Below are 21,192 nucleotides of genomic sequence, written 5' to 3' on the forward strand. Positions count from 1 at the left end.
CTGTAACATCTGGTCTGATCAATCACTATTAGACCAAGCGTTGTAAAGTTTTACCAGTGTAATCCTTATTTACAGCCTATAGTTCATCTGCACCCATACACCACAAAACAACAAAACAAAACTGCAGCAGCAGGTATATTGATATTGATATTCATACATGATCACTGTACCGTGACATACTGTGTGCACGGCAACGAACCCGGCAGCCAATCAGAACACAATGCTGTGACCTCAATAGATCAAAGTGATTTCGGTGGGCACAGAATGTGTGGCGGGTCCAAAAATCCTCTTGAATGACTCTTGAGCTGATCTCGGAACAGCTCTCTTGTATCGTTTACAGACTAAAGCCTGTAATTGGTTTTGGATTTATTTAGAGAACATGTGTGTTTGTATGAACCAATTAGCCCACATTTGTGAACATCACATGCATTGTTTTGTATTGTATTGTGTGAGAGAGTCTGTACAGTAAGAGAGGTCCGGAGCTCCCATCGCAGCTCGTGTCTTAATGACCGCTCAGTGGGATCAGATCAAACGTTTATGTCTGTTTGTGATTCACCAGAAAGAGGACAAGCGTGGCATGTGTGTGTCCTGTGGTGTGGTCGGCATGCTTCTCATGGTCTCTTGTCTGCATGTGGTTTGTACGTCTTGCAAGGTGGGTTTCTTCGTTTTGGTTGTCCACAAGGCTACTGTAGACATTTCCCCCACAACATTCGTCTTGGTGGTTAATCCAGTTTTCAAATGAATATTGAAATATGATATATGAATGAATTCATAGAATTGGTAAAACAATATTAATATTATATTAACTTTATACTAGCTTCTTTTTATAGTGCTTTGCAAAATTCTTCTTGACCAATTCTTTGTTAGAGAATGTTGTAGAATTATGTCATTCATATTACAAAAATGTAAACAGACTTGCAATGTATTTCCGCCATCTCTGCATCTTTGGTTGACCAGGTCTGACTTTAATAATGATATTGTCGTGTGTGTGTGTGCGTTGTCTTTGTTCAAGCTCTGTGTTTATGGAGCTCATCACCCTCTTTATAAGCGGCTGGACTTCATCCAGAAACAAAGAGCCCTGGGTGTGTTTTCTGCAGATTCATATTTGATGAACTTCTACTTACCCCTGCCATGACTAGCCTTCCTGTATCTGTGTGTGTTTGACCTATATTATACTTCTCTTGTTTTAAGATCTGTCACTTTCAATAGCATCATACAAAGACTCGAGTAGATTATGGAGAGAGGTTATTTTGTGAACACACACACACACACACACACACACACACACACACACACACACACACACACACACACACACACACACACACACACACACACACACACACACACACACACACACACACACACACACACGTCTGGTTTACTATCCCCGTGGGGACAGTCCATAGGCGTAATGTTTTTTATACTATACAAACTGTACATTCTATCCCCTATCCCTAACCTAACCCCTAAACCTAAAGATCATAGAACACTTTTTGCATTTTTAGATTTAAAAAAAATATTGTTCTGTACAATTTATTAGCTTTTTTGCCTGTGGGGACCTCAATTTTGGTCCCCACGGTGACACGAGTCCCCATGTGTTGGTGTGCGTTCAGGTTTAGGTCCCCACCGGGATATACAAACATGAACACACACACACACACAGTCAGCCTGGGGTCTCTTGAAAGGGTCTGTATCTCTGGAGAGACGTGTGTAGAGAGTGTGTAGTTCTGTCATTGTGTGTTTATTTATGAATCAAAAGAAACATTATACATGAATAAATGGTTTCACAATATACTGGTATTGTTAATAATGTGACATAATTATTGATATTGTAAATTATACACACATCGTAATATTGTAAACTATTCAGCACCTCAAAATTTTAAGAGTCACCATGGTTACCGCCTGACACTTTTTTATGAATGTGTTTTACTGACCAAATGACAAACAAAACAAAATGAACAAAATCAAAGATGAATTCCACTGGTGGCATCATTTTTTAAATACCCATACAAATTATTTTTACTGCAATAACCGCGAAGTGAAAACCTGATATGTGACATGCTTTTTGTGTGTATATATAGTGTACTTGTGTATGCGAGCGTGGTCTTTGTTCTGGGATCAGTGCTGGCTGGTTGCCATGAGGAGTTGGCGCGGGGGTGATCCTCCCAGACCCCCTAATTGAAGTTACCGCCTGGCTTATCACAACCCATGGCCCTGTGTGGTGGGGGGTTTCTTGTTGCCAAAGGCATGATGCATTAAGTTCTCTCTCTCTCTCTCTCTGTGTGTGTTAATTGGCGTCTTTATCAGTAGAATGAAGGGGAAGCCTTGTAAACATTGATTTCATTGTTATGTCCATGATCAGGACGGGTATCTTGCGTTAAGCAGCTCTTTGTATCTCTTGGTATTAAATAACGATCGTAATGGCAGAGATAGCACTCATCAAGAACACATTACATGTTTTATGCATTTTACATTACATATACACATGTACAGTTTTCTATGTTTATCTTTTAGTTTCTGTGCTAACCCCTAAGGAAATGTTTTATAAACAAAGGAAGAACTATATAAATGCTATATGAGATATTTTAGACAGAAATAAAAAGAAAGAAATTAGTTATTATGTCAATTTACAGTTTACAAACTAGTACAATGCACAATGAATCACCAACTATAGACGTTATGATGTTCAAGTAATTAAAACGACTGACTGATGCTGTGAGACGTCGCTGAGAAATGAGAAATGTTTGAGCAATAACATAGTAAAGCCTGCATAAACCACCAATGTTATCGACCAACCATAATAAATATTTATGATAATCATTTTAAATCTTTTGACAGCTTCTTGTCATTTATGAATACCAAGCTGGACACATTATTAAATGTCACACATATATTATATGCTGGCCTGCAGAAATGTATTGTCCACACATGCTTTCTCTCTCTGAGATGTACTTTTGAATAAATCAAACACGTGAATCTTGCACCAGCGAGTGTGCTACTGTAAATGTCAGTGGTGGTGATTGGCTCTGTTTGTTGCTGGTTGTTTATTGGCTGTTGTCAGAGGATTGTGTCGGATGAGGGAAGCGTGCCGGCGTGATGCTCGGATGGAGTAGAGCACAACATGAACACCAGGATCAGTGTGAATGAGATGATGACACAAGCCCAGAGAGAAATTTGACGGAGCCAATCTGAACCAGCCCCTTTACACACTTCAATGAATCCTTGCTCTGTCTCTTTACATCCATCTTTGAACTGGCTTCCTGCTGTGTTTGGCTTTCATCCGTTCCACTGTTTTTACTAGTCTCCTCCTAAGAGTCAAGTTTATATGGAACTAGTTGGCATTCTTGAAATCCTATGTGCAGTTTTACACAGTTTTACATTAAATTACATTATATTTGTCCATAGTTGTTACTGTACTCATGCGCCAACGCTGCTTTGCCTGTAGGGTGATTAGACTCACTGGTTTTGGCGGAAAGAACTTGAACATGAATAATGAAGGCGCGTTATTTTCCACACCACGCATTTCCCACTCTGTATTTTGGCATTCATCTATATTTCAGTGACTCTCACATAAAAAAAAATCGGTGAAGATATTTCCAGATTACTTAAAATATTGTGATATTATTTTAAATAAGGTAGGATAGATAGCCTATATTCTATATTCTTACAGACGAGTTGAGACAGTGAAAACTTAGCATGTTAAGTTAAATCAACAAATTCAGAAACTGCAGGTTGTGTCAGCTTACAAAATTGTTGAAAAACTAAAACGCGCAATAATTTTTTACAGTAATATGTCTGCGTACTGTGCATATTAATTTTGTGTTTATAAACACATACACATGCATGTATACATATTTAGGAAATATTTACATCTATTTATTTATATTAAAATGTATAAATGTTTTTTTAATCTTTATATTTTATATTTTTCTTAAATACATGCATTTATGCGTATGTTTTCATAAAAAACGTCCTTTGTGAAGCGATGTTAATTAGAAATATATTTTAGACTGTTTGATCATCAGGATATTTTATACAACATTGTATTTTTATATTGGGTCGTGAAATAATTGAATCTTATTGTTCCACTTGAATAATGGTCTGTAAAACATTCTTAACTAGATTTAACTAATAATTCAATATTATATTTAAATAAATATTGAGAAATATATCAAAAGGCTGAAAAATATCAAGCTGCATTATTTTCTTTTAAATCACCGAGCCATAACGCACACAACACAAATGCTCTTGTTTTCTGGAGAGAAGGGGGTTGTTATCACATATGCCCAAATCCCAGTGGAGATCTTCTAATGTAAGAGCTGCTCAAAGAGAAAGCGAGAGAGAGACCTTGAAGTGCATCATCTGTCTTTTGTCAACACAGACATCTTTCTTGTTAAACATCTATAATCACAGTCAATTTCAATGTAAGTGTGCGTTATTGACATGACAAGAACTGTACATTTTTATTGTCAAAGCATTTACTACTAGCCTGCGTACAAATAGTGCAAATATTGTTTACAAATGAAAAAGAAAAATATGTATGTAGTGCAAAGTTGAATATCAACCACAGTCTCTCTTTTCAGTGAGATACATATTACTGTACATTTGTTCTGATGTCAGAAAGTGATTTACACAGTACAGTACCTTTTTATCTTTTTACATTTACACCAGACACAAAGTATTATGATACAACTCAATTCAGCACTAATAAGAGATAAGAGTTAATGAATGAGAGCGAGGATGAAAGAGAACAGGAGCGATGTGGGCAGGGATTGAGTGAGCGAGGGAGAGAGAGAGAGAGAGAGAGGGGAGGAGTGCCTTTCCATTTCCTTAGCAACGGTTGGCAGCGAGCGGCTCCAGTCTGTTGTGTTACATGTGAGTCAGAGACACCATCGCGCGTGGATCTTTCTGCTTCTCAAACTCAAATATGACCATCATCCTCCATCCATAAACAGCGTTGAGGATATTTGCGGGCGAGTGAGTGAGAGAGAGAGAGAGAGAGAGGGAATAGAGCGGGGGAGTGTACGGAGGAAACGCAGCGCTGGAGGAGACGGCAGGCAAGGAGATGGAGCACCTGAGCGCTCGTGAGCTGCCCAGGCTCTCCTGGATTGATACTCTGTACAGCAGTACGTAACGCCGCTGACTCTTTTTCTCACATCTGATTTTGGACGTGTGGAGTGCGTGTATGAGCTCATGTTGAGGTTTTTTGTGTGCGTGTGTTATTTATGTTTGAGTGTGTTTGTTCACTCATGAATCTGATAGGGTGCAACCATGTATTAAAAGTATCATGTTGTTTATTATGTGCACTGTAAAAAACAACTATAAGATTTACTTAATTTCTTGTGTTATTTGTGCACGTTCTTGCACACCGTTTTAAGTCAATTTTACTTTTAAAAAAACTGTGAGCAAAAACTTGCCACAAAAAATAAGTCAAATTTACTGTAAAAATGTGTGAAGTTTTTTTAAAGTAAAAAAAACTTCCAAAACTTGCGCAAACTAACACAAAAAAAGTAAGTCTTATCGTTGTTTTTTACAGTGTGGAAAAATGACATACTGTTACAAAACAATTCTTTCTTTCTTTCTTTCTTTCTTTCTTTTCCCCTCTCTCTGCTGTCTGTTTCCTTCTCCCTTCCCTCGTTTTTTCCCTCTTTTCCTTCTTACTCCTCTCTTTCAACTCTCTCTCTGCCATTTGTTTTCCTTTCTCCTTCATTTCTTTCCTCTCTTTCTTCTCTCTGCGGTTTGTTGTCATTCTTTTACCCTCTTTACCTCTTTCTACTGTCAGTTTTCTTTCCATCTTTCCACTCTTCCGTCTCTCTTCCTTCTCTCTGCTGTTTGTTTTCATGATGTCTTCCTTTTTGTAATGTCAGTTTTCCCTCTCTTCGTGTTTTTTTTTTTTCTTTCTTTCCTCTCTTTGCTCTGTTTTTATTCTCTCTTCCCTCTCCTCCCTCTCTGTCATCCATTTTTCTTTCTTTTCGCTTTCTGCTGTCCGTTTCCTTCTATCTTTCCACTCTTCCGTCTCTCTTCCTTCTCTCTGCTGTTTGTTTTCGTTATGTCTTCTTGTTTGTGTTGTCAGTTTTCCTTCTCTTTCCCCCTTTCTTCCTTTTCTCTGATGTTTGTTTTCCTTCTCTCTTTTCCATCTTTTCCCTCTTTCTGCTGCCAGTTACTACTTCATTGTCTCTGCTAGGTGTCTTATTTCTCTCTTCCATCTCTTTCCTCTCTTCCCTTTCTCTGCTGTCTGTTTTCCTTCTCGCTTCCCTCTTTCCTTTTTCTTCCCTCTCTGTCTTTGTTTTCCTTCTCTCTTTTCTCTCCTCTTTTTTCCTTATCTGCTGTTTTGCTTCTCTCTTTCCTCTATTCACCGTCTTCCCGCTTTCTTCCCTCTTATTCCTCTTTCTGTCCTCTCCTTGCTGTCTGTTTCCCTCTCTCTCTGCTATCCATTTTTATTCTGTCTTTACTTTCTTCACTCTTTCTTCTCTTTTTCTTTCTTCTCATCCAGTACTCATGAAAATCAAACTCATTTTCACATTGAACAGGGATTATGCATCATCTCATCTGAGACCCAGAGCACATGCTGTTCTCATGAATATTCAGCTGTTGTGTTGAAGGTTTACTGACAGATGGGCTCTTTTTCTCCGGGGTGGAAGTCATGTGGGCGGAAGCGGTCAGCAACGGGTTTGTGGGTAATGTTAAGGCTGAAGAGATGCACTTGTTGTGGTTGTTTCGTCTGCCTGTTCTGGAAGCTTGAGTTACATAAAGGGCTTTTAGAGAACGGTAAATGGAGGCAAAGGCTGGCAGAATCGCACAAATCACTCTGGAGGGGATGGGGGGGTAATGGAGCGAGGGAGAGAGAGCTTATTTCATTCAGTACGGAGAGTCCATTGAGGATTTAACCAGGAAAGGACCTCGTCCGTTCCCCCATCATGTCACACTGAATTATATGAGATTTGTGCGTGTGCGGCGGTGTGTGTTTGGGTCCGTATGATAATGGATGCAATTGGTGATTCAGGGAAAGGGGGCTGTCACCCCGAAATATTATTACTTACACCCCTTGTCCTCCCCTGTTTACACCCTCACACATCTTTTTGTGTGTGTGTGTGTTTTGGAGAGGTATCGCAGTACCCTTGTGCTCTGGGTTTAGGGAAAATAAATCTCATTTAGCAGGGATATTTATTTATTTGTTTATTATGTAAAAATGAGATTCAAAGCGGCATTGATGTTTAATCCTATTGTTTCATTGTTTCATGCCTTTTTAAAGTCTTTAGTATTCACTTAAAGGCAGAGTAGATCATTTGGAAAATGCTAACGTTTGCTTGCTAGCAGTGCAATCATACGATCCCTCCCTCTCGCGAATCACCATCCAAAGCCACGCCTCCTCCAAAACACATGAGCGTGCGCACAGACCAGAATCTGTTGGATCGGTTCCAGTGAAGTCATGTCACATTCACTGGTGAGAAAACATTACAGTACAAAGTTAATTACATTACTACAATAACGAACATCTCCAAGAACCTACCCGCCGCCTGCACATCGCACATGAGCGCGCCGATGACGTATGATGTCTGCGTGAACAGGGTGCGCAGTGGGATGCAAAATATGCTGACTGAAAATGTACACATGACGTATCATTGCCCTCGGACCCAAAGTTTTTTGACCCTACGCCTTAGAAGATATATAATTATAAAAATATCAATGTTTCGCTTTACTTATTGATTGCTATCAGGATGTTAAGAGACTTCCAACCAGCATGACAAAAAACGTTTCTGGACAGGATTGCCTACTCAACCTTTAAGTTTTACTTTGTATTTTTACGCTGCTCTTTTTTTGTTTTTGTGTTAATATGGGTGTAAATCAGACAGTTCATTACAATACGACACGTTATCGATTTTCTCCACCTGCGATACATTAATTGTGATACCTCTGAAATCTCTACGGTACGATTACGATTCGATTAATTTATTGATATTTTGAAATTACTTGCCTAGTTTACACAAGCAGTTACATTTTTAATAATTCACAAATGCAACCAAAATATATAGAATGAACGAACTCTTTGAAAATTGCACATGCTCTGTCCCAAATTGGACATAAACAATGACAAACTAACAAAAAAAATGAGGACGTGCATGGAGACTGTCGAAGTAAACGTACTTCATATCGATATTTTACGTGTGGCATCGATGCAACGTATCGTTTGAAATGTAATCGATGCATCGATCCATTTTGATGTATTGTTAAATGTTTATGTATTGTTATTTTCTCCATGTGCACAGTTGTTTTACTTTGGTTAAAAATGAACAGTTTTTGTCATGCCAGTTAAATCAAAGAGAGAAAAATATCTATTTATTTGCCACATTTGTTTTTTATTTTCACCAAATGTAGCAAATAAATAGATATTTTTAGTACCAAATTATCTCCGAAAGTAAAAACTATTATTGCAGAATGCAGTCATATTTTGTCTGAGACCCTTTAAAAAAACTCATATGAGTCACGATGAAATCTGTTATAAAGGGACATCAGAGCTTACATATAAAGACTCATTAATCTCTATTATAACAATAACAGTGTCTGGACTGGCAGATGTTGTTAACCTGTTTTTGTTCAGTGTTGAAGGTCCAGCCTCATTAACAAAACAAAAGATAAAGCCGTTCAATTATTGATGGATCTTATTAAACATTAAAAGGCTCGGTTGTTTAATAAAGGCTGTACGTTTGAAATACATCCACAGAGACTAATATTGAGTATATAAACAGTCATATTTTATGTTTTCGTAACATGCCAATGGGGGATTCATGTTGCCAGTGTGTTTTCTTCATACCGCTCTGTCATTATCTATTTGATTATCTATTAGTCTAGTTTTTAAATTGTAAAAGGATTCATTCTGGTTATTAAAGCTATATATTTTCGGTTATGCATCTGTTTATATCTCTTCCTTTTCTCCGCACTGTTTCTTCCATCTGTGATATCATCTCTCATCTGCTTCTTCTCTCCGCTGTTGTCATGGTTTCCTGTCTTCAGAACAGAGTGTTTAGTGGTTTAAGTCCAGCAAAGAAAATGTGGTCAAACTAAACTTTAATAATAGTGATGCTTTGCCTTAGCAGTAGCTGTTCAGATGACCTACAGATCAATAGATTAAAAAAAACTAAAAAAGTAAGTTAATTGCACACAGCACAGCACAGTTAAAAGCACAGCTGTTCTCTTGTAGCTTGATGCAGAGCTGCTCAGTTACATAAGCGAGAGAGAAAACGGCCTACCGCAGGACATTGACATTTACAGACGTTTTCTCAGCAAACCGGCTTTCATGAAAGTACACGTACCGTCTCGGTGGCATTTGCTAAATCGGCTAGGCAATACTACAAGTGCAGCACTAAAGCTTGATGTCAAGTGTTTGAAGGACCCATAGAGTCTCAGTGATTCTGCTGACTGGAGAGACTTGACAGTGATTTGAGAGGGATGCTGAGGTCAGGGTACCGCTTACGCAATGAGCCACAGGATGCTGGGTGTTTTACAGTGGATTATAGATGTGCATAGTGCAAAGCCGCCCCATACTTTTTGATACTTTTTTCAGAAAAATTAAACATTTGATATATCAGTATTCTAACTTCATTGTGTTTTTGTAAATACAATAAAATAATTGTGTGACAGTAGCACAGATTATTTTTTTATTTAGATGTTTACATTGATTCATTTACCAGCTGTTTTTTTCCAAAGCGACTTATCAATAGTGGAACATCACAAGCAACTTGTATTAAGAGTCCATAATATATATATTACATTGTTCGTCTTAAGCACAATTTTATGTGACAAAATAAATATTCCAGCTTTAATATGACTTTAGTGCATATCTGTCAGTTAGATTAGAGAGTAGAATATTTTCTTTCCGTGGTCGTGTCAGACTGAGCTTGATGGTGTTTCAGATCTCATAGATGTCTGTGGGCAGTAAAGTGCCTTCTTGGGTTTAATATGGAGCTGTAAAGGAGGCTCTTGAAACTGGGCGTGATCCGCTCCTCCGTGAGCAAGACAAATCATTTTAGCCGTATGGTCTTAAAACACGGGGTGGGTACGTGTGAGAGAAACGCTCGCCCACGGCCTGAGGTCAAGTGGAGATGTTAGAGATTAACGGATCTGTCTGGATATTATTCCTTAGCTTGTGGTGTCTTCAAGTGCATCAATTCTGCACAAGAGAAACGCAAAAGAAAGATGTTACACAGGAGCTTTCTTTGAATTGAATTTTCTTTGAATTAACAGGTAGTATGAGATGAGAGCATTTCATTTGTGTCTGTGAGTGTTTCGTGCAAACGATCAGTGAGGTGGGATGCATTACTCTGATTTTAAGAGTGTTAAGAGTGTTGTATTATTTGCAGGAGTGAGAGCTTTTCCAGAATAGTTGCAAAATCATTTAAAAACTACATCAAGAAGAATCAATGGTGTCAAATGTAAAACATAGACAATCAGAATATTGACATGTTTCCACTTTAAAGAATAATAATGGCTTAATTTCAGCACATCAAGTGCCTGGTTGTACTCAAAGCTACTGAGTGCAGCTGTAACACGTCAGAGGAGATCTGGCCCTCCCTGCTGAGGTTTTTCTCTCTATTATGTATCATTGGAGTTTGAGTTCCTCGCCACTGGGCCATGTTGGCTTGCTCACCAAGAGACTGCTGATATAAGATTACTTTAAGATTCTGTAAACTCCATTAACATTGAATACTAGAATGGGCTTACTCTTTCTGTAACATGTACAGTATTGTATTTGACCTTTCTCAGTGTTTTTCTTTTTGATTTCTTCCTGTAAAACTGCTTTGAAACAATGCAACATTGTAAAAAGCACTATACAAATAAAATTGAATTGAATTATTGAACCTGGATTGACACTTAGCAGGGCTCAGCATGGTCGCATTTTGCGACTATTTTAACTGCCAGTGTGAAGTTTTTCTTAATGGTGCGAACTCCAAACTGATCGATATAGAATTTTTTCGTATTATACCTGTATATTTAATACGCAGAAATGTTATATTGCGTAACCGGCGCATTCAGTCACTCATTTTCGTCTCCCCTCCTTCAACCATTCACTTATCTATCAGTGCCCCCGCCCACAAAGAGGTAGCGTAATGTGTGAGAGGTACACTAAATGCTACGATGAAGCAGAAGGGCCGACAGAGCAAACGAGTGAAGCGCTTTGTGATGAGGGAGGCAGGCGAGAGCCGTGAGGGAACGACGCGAGACTGGTGTAGCGCACAGCTGACACTCATTATCACTCGTGCCACCGGCCTCGCGTCGTTCCCTCACGGCTCTTGTCCCGCCTCCCTCGTCACACGCTTACTCTTGCAACTGAAAATAAATATGTTTTGCTGCCCGAAGAATATAAGAATTTCCCCGGCTAAGGTACAAAACAGCAAAGATAACGAAATGTGTTGCTTGTATTGTATGCACGTGAAGCTAATGCAGGAAACATGTGTTTAAACTTTAAGCACTATACGATTGTATAAAGCTCTCTAACAATACTGCAAAGCATACAAAATGTTAACGTTATACATCACGTTAAATCCTATTTATTTGTGAGTCGCTATTGATAAAAGCCAAACGTGTAATAATGCAGCTTTCATGAAGAATAATCACTAAAAGCCTTTAGGTCTCGCGGGTTGTTTGAGATATGCGCGCGCCCAGGGAGTCAGAGCACAAAATACTAAACGGAGTTCTCTTTCACCCCTTCTTACTCTGAAACGGACATATAAACACAAAATTCCGTCAAAATTCCCATATTAAGAAGAATCCTTGTAAAGGTAGTCCGTTTCGTGAACAAACTGTTGAGAAACAAAACGCATGTGTGTTACAGTATAGTGCGCGAGCTCTTAAAGGAGCCATGAATTAAAACCTCAATTTTAACCCGAGATTTTGTTGTATGAGAGGGAATCGTATTCAAGTGAACTTCCTGTAAGTGTCAGAACTGAAAACGCCCTTGTTACTGAAATTACAACTGTTATTGACACCAGGCTCAGCGAACGCCAGGTCCTGGAATGCACCTATCTTCATAGATAGGTTGAACACCGCCTCCACAGAAAAATATCAACGACTACTTCTCTAGCCCCGCCCACTGGTTCGCGAATGACTTTAGCCACACATAGTACACACTCCCGCATTTGTGATGATCGACAAACTGGTAACCATAGCGACATATTTTTCGGCTAAAGATTCATTTTGTCCGTCAGTTTAAACTAAACTGCTGATATGCGCTGTGTTGTGTTTATGCTCGGAAGGCTCCATCACACAGCGCTCTTTTGCTGTGTTGCCATGTTTGTTATTAATAAGCGCTTTTATGCTTGTCGTTTGGTCTTAGGTCAAAAGCCTCGGCACTTAGGTCTTAATAAATGGTCTGTTGCAGATTTTAAGAAATTTTGGTCTTATAAAATATATAAACAATTTGCATTTTAAGGTTTGTTTTTATCTTGTCTTTGTTTGCCTATTTTTTCTGTGAAGATCTGGCAACCCTGTCACTTTAGCGAAGGGCTCTCGAGAGCGGCTAGCCCCGTGTCATATGTGCAAAAGTGAGGACTTCTTTCACTGTTATTTTTATTTAGAGCGACCAAGCAACAAACATGCAACATTGTGCAGCGCCTGCTTGTGGAAGAACACAGTCGTCGCCTTCGAATTCTGATATTAGGAATGCGTGGTTGAAGTTTATTTTTAAGTACGTTCCTGCTCACGTGGGTGAAACATTGAGCATTTGTTCGCGTCATTTCACCATGGATTCCTTTGTGAACAAGGCGCTGGATTTGAGACTAAGATTAAAAAGCAGTGCTGTGCAGTCAATATTGGGTCCGACAGAAATGGCGCAGCAATCTTATGTGAGTAAAACATATTTGTACTATGCGTCACTATTGATTTGTCTGAAATCGCTTGATATGTCCTGATAATGTGTAACCTAACGTTACGTGTCTAACCAAATTCACAGAAGGCTCCAAATAAGTTTACTACGCAAACTGCTATCCAATCATAGTAGTGGGCGTTTACTTCCAAGTCTTCACTGCGGCACGCCCATTAAAACCGAGCGTTTGACGAGACGGCCTCAAAACCCGCGTAGAAAATAGCCTATTACTTATTGATTTTGATGTTTTCGAATGTAAAAACCACGCAAAGTGTTGAAAGAGAGTTTACATATACAATAAAAATAATTAAATCATAAACAATGATTTGTATTCATTTCTAACTGATTTAATAATATATTAAACGCATTTGAATGAAGTTTTAGTGATTCTTTTTTCTTACCTCGCAAATGTTAGTCTAGAGCCCTGCTTAGGGTGTGATGATACACTCACACTCACAACACGATCCAGTGCGACCTTAAGAAATGCCTGCTGATCCTGTACTTTTTTGTGTTCTGGTCTTGATTTAGTTTACTTTTAACGTATATGCGTGTGTAGGCTTTGTTCTGTATATTTTTCATCTATATGAGATGTTTCTCTGAGATTGTTCTTTTGTGTCTTCAATGTTGTCCTGTTGTGGTTTTTGTCTACCATGTGATCGTCAGTGTGTATTGTGTGTTGTCATGGTTGAAGACATGCCCTGCCCTGCCTAGCTGGTAACTAGGGACCTCTTAACTCTGCCCTCGGAATGTTAACCAATCGTAGTGCAGCGTACAGACTTACAGTACCACACACCAGATAGCTCATCCAATGGGACCTCTGGCATGTTTTTACTTCACCAGAGAATCGAGACATGATTAAGCATTCAGACCAGTCAAGAGGAAGAGAAGAGGAGGAGGAGGAATGGAGGGGAAGTGAAGAGGGAGCAGAGAGGAGCCTTGACTATCTCTCTCTCTCTCTCTCTCTCTCTCTCTCTCTCTCATACTTGACACTCTCGCCCTACTTTCTGTTTCTTAAATGTAAAAAATATTCAGGCTGGCACCTTTCAGTCATTTTTTATAAACAGTAATTTCCTCCCTCATGAATGTTGGCCACCATTGAATGAACACAAAACCATTTCTCAAAATATCTTCTTTTGTGTTCCACAGGAAAAAGTCACGTTTTGAATGATATGATGGTGAATAAATGATGACAGAAATAATTTTTTTGGGGTGAACAGGCTCGTGTCAGATCTTCCCTATGGTGTTATTATTGTCCGTTTGATCACATCATTTGTTTTCTGTTATTGTCTCCCACCTTTACTGTCTTTAAAGTGGAAAACGAAACGCAATCAATAGTTTTGACTGGAGCTAGTCTAAAGTAACTTGGACTCCTCAAGGTTATCTGAAGGTGTGCTTGCATCCATCTCTCCATCTATTTATCCATCCTTCCACTCGCCCGCTCTCTCTCATCACTCATGCTGTCAGAGATTGATTGACAGGCTTGTGTTTGGCACAGAGGTTATGTGAGACAACATTTCACGGCTGCTCACAATTGATTCTCGTCTGTAATTTGTGGCGCTGGAGAAACGGAAGCTGATTTACAACCTATAGGGTTACTATGCTAAATACAGGAGGAAGACGATTGATTCATCCTGCTCATGACAAAACACATCTGCTCCGGGTAATGTGATTGACATAGTCCTGGTGTGTGAACAACGGCTGTCACAGAATTTCCTTTAGTATTTCCTGCTACACTGCATAAGGTTTTAAGCTTTTGAGTGATATTGATGTCAAAATGAAATGCTGCTTTTGAGAAGACCCGCAGCCAGGGACCCCAGTGACTCATTACTGTATTATGCCAAAGCAATTCTGTAACAATTTAACTGCATCGACTCCAAGTCGATAAGATTCCACTTTTCAAATTAAGTAGCAGCTGTTATTGTTGTTTTCTTTTCTATTTTTTGCCTTTTGACTCTTGAAAGATCTATTGTTGGGTGGATCTAGTGGTATTTAAATGAGCCATTCTTTTGCTGTTTTTGAAGCTTTGATTGTTTTTTGGGTGTTTAACAGTGGATGTTCATGTTTCTAGTAAAAAAACGCTTTATATTTCACATATTTCAAGCCTATTGTTCACCGCTGTCCCACTTCTCACAAAACGACTGGATTTTTTCCGGTTTATATAAAGTCCCTCCTTCCGAAACGCTCTGATTGGTAAAGCTGACCAGGTCTGTCGTGATTGGTTCCCCGCTTGGAGCGTGTGTCTGAAGATGTCCCACCCATACCACATCAGTGAGCTTACGCTTCTCAGGCTGTTGTGATTGGTCGGTCCTCCTCTCAGTGCACGTGTATTCATAAACTTTGGCTTTTAGCAATAAACGGTAACAATGGCGTCAACTTCACTTCATCAGTTAAAAACATGCTGATCCATCGAAGTGTAAAGGAGGTCTGCTAGTGCATGTGCAATTGTCTATCTTTGTTAGAGATCACGATTTTTTTCCCTGCTATGGCGAGGGAAATGACACCGGACCGACCGGTTATATTAATTACACTAATAACAGAAGCGTTAGTTTTGCCTTTTTATATTGGACCCGAGTTGGATAATAAAACAAGCAGATTGACTAGGAGACATTTGCAAGCAGGACTTCAAAGGACGTTTCATAGAAGTGTTTTAGAGGTATGCGCACACACAATATCAGTGTGTTACACAGATCAGCTTTAAAGTCATGGAAGCTGTTATTTGACCGTTGGTTATCTTAGAATGTGTGTAGCGGAATTCTTATTACCAGCTGTAGGACTGTGATGAAAGTGAAAGTAGGTTAGCGCGTAGCTCAGTCAAATATTTACAATCTCTGATAACCAAACACTACTCTAAGGAAGGCCTCGCCCCTTTTTTGGTGTATTCCTTTGTGCGGAGGTTTTTCAAAAACTCGGAATAGTGACATCATGTACCCGGGAAGTAAAGTGCTGTAGTCCGATTCCAACCGTTCTCTGTAGTCCTCGAAAAGCGAATTCTGTTAAAGACAATATCTCGTTTGAAATTGAACTTTGAGCTTTATCATTTTGCAGGTTTTGTTTATGCTTTAACAGCAACATTACACACTAACTAAAGTTTGAAAATTGGCATCACGGGGAATGGCCGCTTTAAGGATGTCAGGGTCATCATGGCTGTTGTGTCCTGACCCCTGAATTCATCATCAGTAAAGATCACTGAGCTTTTTTAATGACTGAGCAGCATTTACAGACGGCACAGTATTTTGTAAGAGTTTTACTGCTGACAAGCTTTATTATGCAAGTGTAATGCAACTTGGCATTCTCATATTCATTTTTGCTGAATGATCTGCACATTGTTTGCCGAAAGTATCTTGCGGTAACTTATGGGATCTCAAGTTTTTTCTTTAATGTCAGAAGCCTGATGCGTTGGCTGACATTTCCTCTTGATGTCTGGCTTATTTTATCCTCCTGTAATCAGGATAATGAAATCCGTTTAATTAAAAGCCCTCCAGACTTCAGTTTGCCGTGACATTGCATCTCGCGTCGGGATTTATTTGGCTCGGAGCGCTGCCGCTGTTGAAAAGATGTTAGCGTGAAGGGTTTTTGATCTCATCACACATTTATGAGGTTATGACTGTGACCTTTTCTGTCTGCTCTGTTTAAAACACCACTGCTTTGTTCTTCAGTAACGTGCGTCCAGGGAGCCGGTGTGTAACCCGGCCAACTTTTTACACCGTTTTTACACCGCTTGCATTGATATTATTGACCCGCTGTTACTGCTGAATCTCATGAATCTAATTTTAAACTCGCATCTCAGTGTTTTTACGTTGAATCAAAGCGAGTGAAGAGTTTATTTCCTCATGCAGGGGATTGTGGACACAGATGATCAGTAAACTGAAACTGCTGTTGTAATTAAAAACATTAATCTGTGTGTTCTGTCCGTCAGTTTCTTCCTTGTGCTCTGAGTGCTGGAATCAGTCGAGTCCAAATAATTACCGAACGATCACGTCATCTCCATCCGAGAATCGGAATCGTAATAATTAGGACATATGGGGGATGCTGGAGACGGTTGCCGCGGTGACAGCGTGAGCCTCATGCATACGGTCTTTAAAAGGCATCACTTATCTTCATGGGTGCAGGCCTGCTTCACTTGATCTCAGGGAACGTATCTCTCTCTCTCTCTCTCTCTCTCTCTCTCTCTCTCTCTCTCTGTTTATTCAGAGCATCCTCGTGTTGTTAGAGGAAATTCTTTATGCGCTATTGTTGAGATGTCAGGTCCTTTGAAAGGTTTCTTCAAGCATGCTGTTCTTTGAGCTTGTCTCACTGTATGTATTAATATGGATTTGTTAAAGGAATTGCAGAGAGCTGTTAATGTCACAGTTTGGCCAAACCTGGCCTGTTTGACCATAACACATAACATGTCCTTTCTTTCACAGAGCAAACCGCTTTCCTGTGTAAGCAGCCAATAGGATTCACCTTCTCAATAAGACCAGCAAAAAATGTGTAGCAATGAAGTGAAGTAAGAAAGAGAGAGAAATGAAAGTGTGTGTGAGTGACAGAGATGGCGATTAATCTGTGGAGAAGAGATGATCTCTCTCTTTCTAATAAACCGCTCCTGGCTCTTCTCAGATGAAACGCGTCCATGAAAGATTTCCAATTTAACGCTGAGATAGAGACACTGATAGGGGAATTTTCTTTACCTGTACAGATGTGTGTGTGTGTGCGCGAGTCTTGCCGTTGGCTGCGAGTGCGTTTGTATTATAATTGTAATATTACGGGAATCGATATTGGTTTGATAGAAGTGTGCATCCATGTGTGTAATGATGTTGATGTTTTGTAATGGTAGTGAAGAACAGATGGTTAAACGGTCTGTCATCAGCATCACAGTTTTTTCTCTTAACCTCTTTTCGCATCTCTATTACCGTTTCTCATAATCTTATGTGTGTAATTCAGATAAAGTGATTTATTGAGGGCATGTGTCCGATTACTTTTCTAGTTGATAATTTCTGTCTGATAGAGAAGTTGAAAAAGTTAGGAGAACATTCGACTTGATGGAGGCAAGCGCATATAGGAGTGCCTTGGCAACCACCCAGACCTCTCTGCATCACCGTAGTGCGTTTTGAGAAGTGTAAAAATCTAGTTCTTATCCTTACTGTCTGTACTTCACATCATCTCTATCATCTTCTCTCCATTTTTTTAATGACGTCCCAAAAGAGACTCTGTGATCCCTCACCACATAAGACTCTCTCCACATACCACATACAAGATGTTTGTATCTCGCCTCTCTGAAACGCGTGGATTTTTAACAAAGCTCATGGCTCTGAAAAGCGAGGTGTGCTATGATTGGCCAGTTAACCAGTGCTTAGTGATTGGTCAAATACTGCAAGCGTGTGACGGAAATGTAACGCCTCTTACCATATTTGGAACATCAGGTTCCAAAGCGATTGTACTGACAGGTACGCCCACCTTACTTGCGTATACATTTGGGCGGTCTTAGTCAAATCATACCACCAACTGACGCAGATTTGTGGGGGTGTGGCTACACGAGGCTTTTAGGCGCTTTTAGATAGAATGCATCTTTTGTTCCCACACTTTCATTTTTGCAATTTTACGTGTCTAATACATGCATGGGCAACACCAACGACACAGAAAAACACGTATTCGCACCATATGACCCCTTTAAATGACATGCACTAATATAAGAATGAAAGCAAGCTCTGCATAAGGAGCTCTAGAGTTAGTTTCTTCTCTTGGTTTATGCTGAGATCAGCATGAAGAGTCAGAAATGTAATCCCAGATCTCCTCTGAATTCTGCTGTGGGCTTTAGAGCGTTGGGACAAATAATCACCCTCTACTCAGTACCCAGCAAATTACATTGAGCTTTTCCCCAAACACAGCAGATCACACTGCTGAGATAGATTTGTGTGGGGCGGTGGTTAAGACACGCACGCACACACACACACACACACACACACACACACACACACACACACACACACACACACACACACACACACACACACACACACACACACACACACACTGACACACACACACACACAACACACACACACACACACACACACACACACACACACACACACACACACACACACACATTCGGCCCTTTATACTAATAATAGCCCTAAACATGAACCACTTATTTTGATATACAGGCTGAAGGCCTACAGTTTACGTCACAGCCAATAAGAGCGGTGATATTAGGAAGAGATTTCTTTTTTAATGTGTATTAATGATAAAAGTCGATGTTGTTCATTTTTAGGTGTGAACTTGCATATAGTCACCGGTCTGATGTGCACGTGTTGCTGATGTTTTCACACAAGCTGATGGCAGTTTGTAACTCATTTTATGTTTTAGTGAATTGGTGGCTCATTCCTGTTGATTCGTACGATTTAATTTCGTTCAATTTGCTTTCATCCAATGTCGACTGACTTAGTGGGATTAGTTCCATTTTCCTTTGAATTCAGGTTGGACGTTTTCAGTATATGTACAGTTTTGCAAATTGCTTTTAATCTAACTGCCCAACTAAAAAAAAAGTTGTATTACTTTGAAACATATAAATTATGCAAAGCACTATAGAAATCATTATTAAAAGTTGTGTGTGTTGCTTTGATTATGATGACTGCACTTTGTTGAATCCACCCAGATGTGATGCATTCTGCAGATTCAGTGCTTTTTATTGTCAGTGTTTATTTTTACATACATTTATCTAAAAGCATGCTAATTCTGTCCTGGGTGTGCTGGAGTCAGACATTTGATTGTTGGCAAGAGGTCTGGTGCACATTGAAGTTTATTCTGGCATGATTAGACGGGAAGTAAATCTGAAATCGATGCTATAACAGAAGTAGATTGTGTGGAACAAAGTGGTACAGTAGCCCTTTCAGATGATAGCATAGCAGTGTGCAAAACGTTTTGGACAATACTAAACATATTAGTGGAAAATGTGTGTAGACGTTATTAGTGTCTTACATAAAACCCATGAAAACTGTATTCTGTAGCCTGGTACACAAAACTGTTTTCTGTGGTCAAAGTTGCATTGAACTGAATGCGTGTTTTCCACAGCTCTTGTGATTTTTATGTATGCATCAGACCGTGGGCTGTCCGTGGGTGTACCATCTGAGTCTGAGACTAATTCTGTCCCAGCAATTGAAGAACATCATGTCTTTACTTTCTCATTAGATGGTGAAAATTGTTTTTTTTAAGCATTTGTTTATTGTAACATTGTGCCATTCTTCGTTAATATGTTCTACCTCACCATATGAAAATGAAACATGGTTTTACTACAGTAACCATAGTTTTACTATGGCATTAGTAGAATTTACTAGTCTCACTATAAAACTATAGTTTAACCATTATATTTGTAGTAAAACCAGTTATACAAATGGTAATCAATGTGCCAAAAATAAAATTAATTTTCTGAACGTACATAAGGTCACCTGTTGCAGTGTGAAACATGACTTTGTAAGGTTGTGTTTTTCTGATTGTAGTTAAACCAACATGATCTCAAAGGAAAGTTGAACTGTTTTACGCGGAGGCAATTTTGCATAAATTCATACAAACCTATGATTAAAAAAAACTATGATTATTAGAAAAAAGCAAGAACGAAGCTCCATCCCTAAACCTAATCGTCTATATTCATACGAATCATCCACCTTATTAAATGGTCACGAATTGCCATTAGAAGTGACTGCATAAAAGAATTTCAAGTTGTCATGGCAGCCTGGGCACTCGCCATGGAAACAAGCCGTTGACGGGGCTAAAGGGTAGACGAGCGTCCATCAGGAGAGATCTGTGTGTGGCTTTGTGTGTTTATACTGACCGTGTATGCGATTGTTTTTGAGTCTGACGTATACAATAAACAATGTACTGAAAACCAATAAGCGAGCCTGTGTTGTGGGTAATTCAGCCAATTTAATCATTCATCCAGGTGACGTGGCCTTAAAGCAGTGGTTCTCAAACTTCTTCATTGTAAGGCCCCCTTTGAGTATGGTGTATAGCTTTGCGGCCCCCCAAATAAAGATTTATAATCTTAAACTTAGAATTTTAATTAAACCAAAAACATATTCAGTTATATACAATGCTGGAACATCCATAATTTTGGTTGGTGGGCTTATTTTTCGGTTTTATTGTATAAAGTTTATGATACATTTCTATATTTCATAAAATGCCACAAAATCTGTGGCCCCCCTAGATCCATCTTGGAGCTCCTCAGGGGGCCACGGCCCCCAGTTTGAGAACCACTGCCTGTGGTGAAAATCAAGTTTTTAATGTTGTTTATATGTTTGAGACAAACCATGTGCAAATTAGTCATTTAAACCATTGCCGAGTATTTTCTT

General features: G+C 39.3%; 1 protein-coding gene across 2 annotated transcripts in view; it reads left to right on the plus strand.

Annotated features, from left to right (window-relative positions):
* abr (ABR activator of RhoGEF and GTPase) overlaps positions 1 to 21,192 on the plus strand; it is a 113,626-nt gene that overhangs the window by 17,789 nt on the left and 74,645 nt on the right. Inside the window, exon 1 of one of the 2 annotated variants that reach the window (XM_057354178.1) lies at positions 4,846 to 5,132. The exons of the other annotated variant lie outside the window; for it this stretch is intronic. Coding sequence (XP_057210161.1) covers positions 5,072 to 5,132 — 61 coding nt within the window. The 5' untranslated portion in view covers positions 4,846 to 5,071. Of the gene's footprint in view, positions 1 to 4,845; positions 5,133 to 21,192 lie in introns of those variants that run through there. 2 annotated transcript variants of the gene reach the window in all.

Source organism: Triplophysa rosa, linkage group LG2, assembly GCF_024868665.1.
Source record: "Triplophysa rosa linkage group LG2, Trosa_1v2, whole genome shotgun sequence".
Taxonomy (NCBI): domain Eukaryota; kingdom Metazoa; phylum Chordata; class Actinopteri; order Cypriniformes; family Nemacheilidae; genus Triplophysa; species Triplophysa rosa.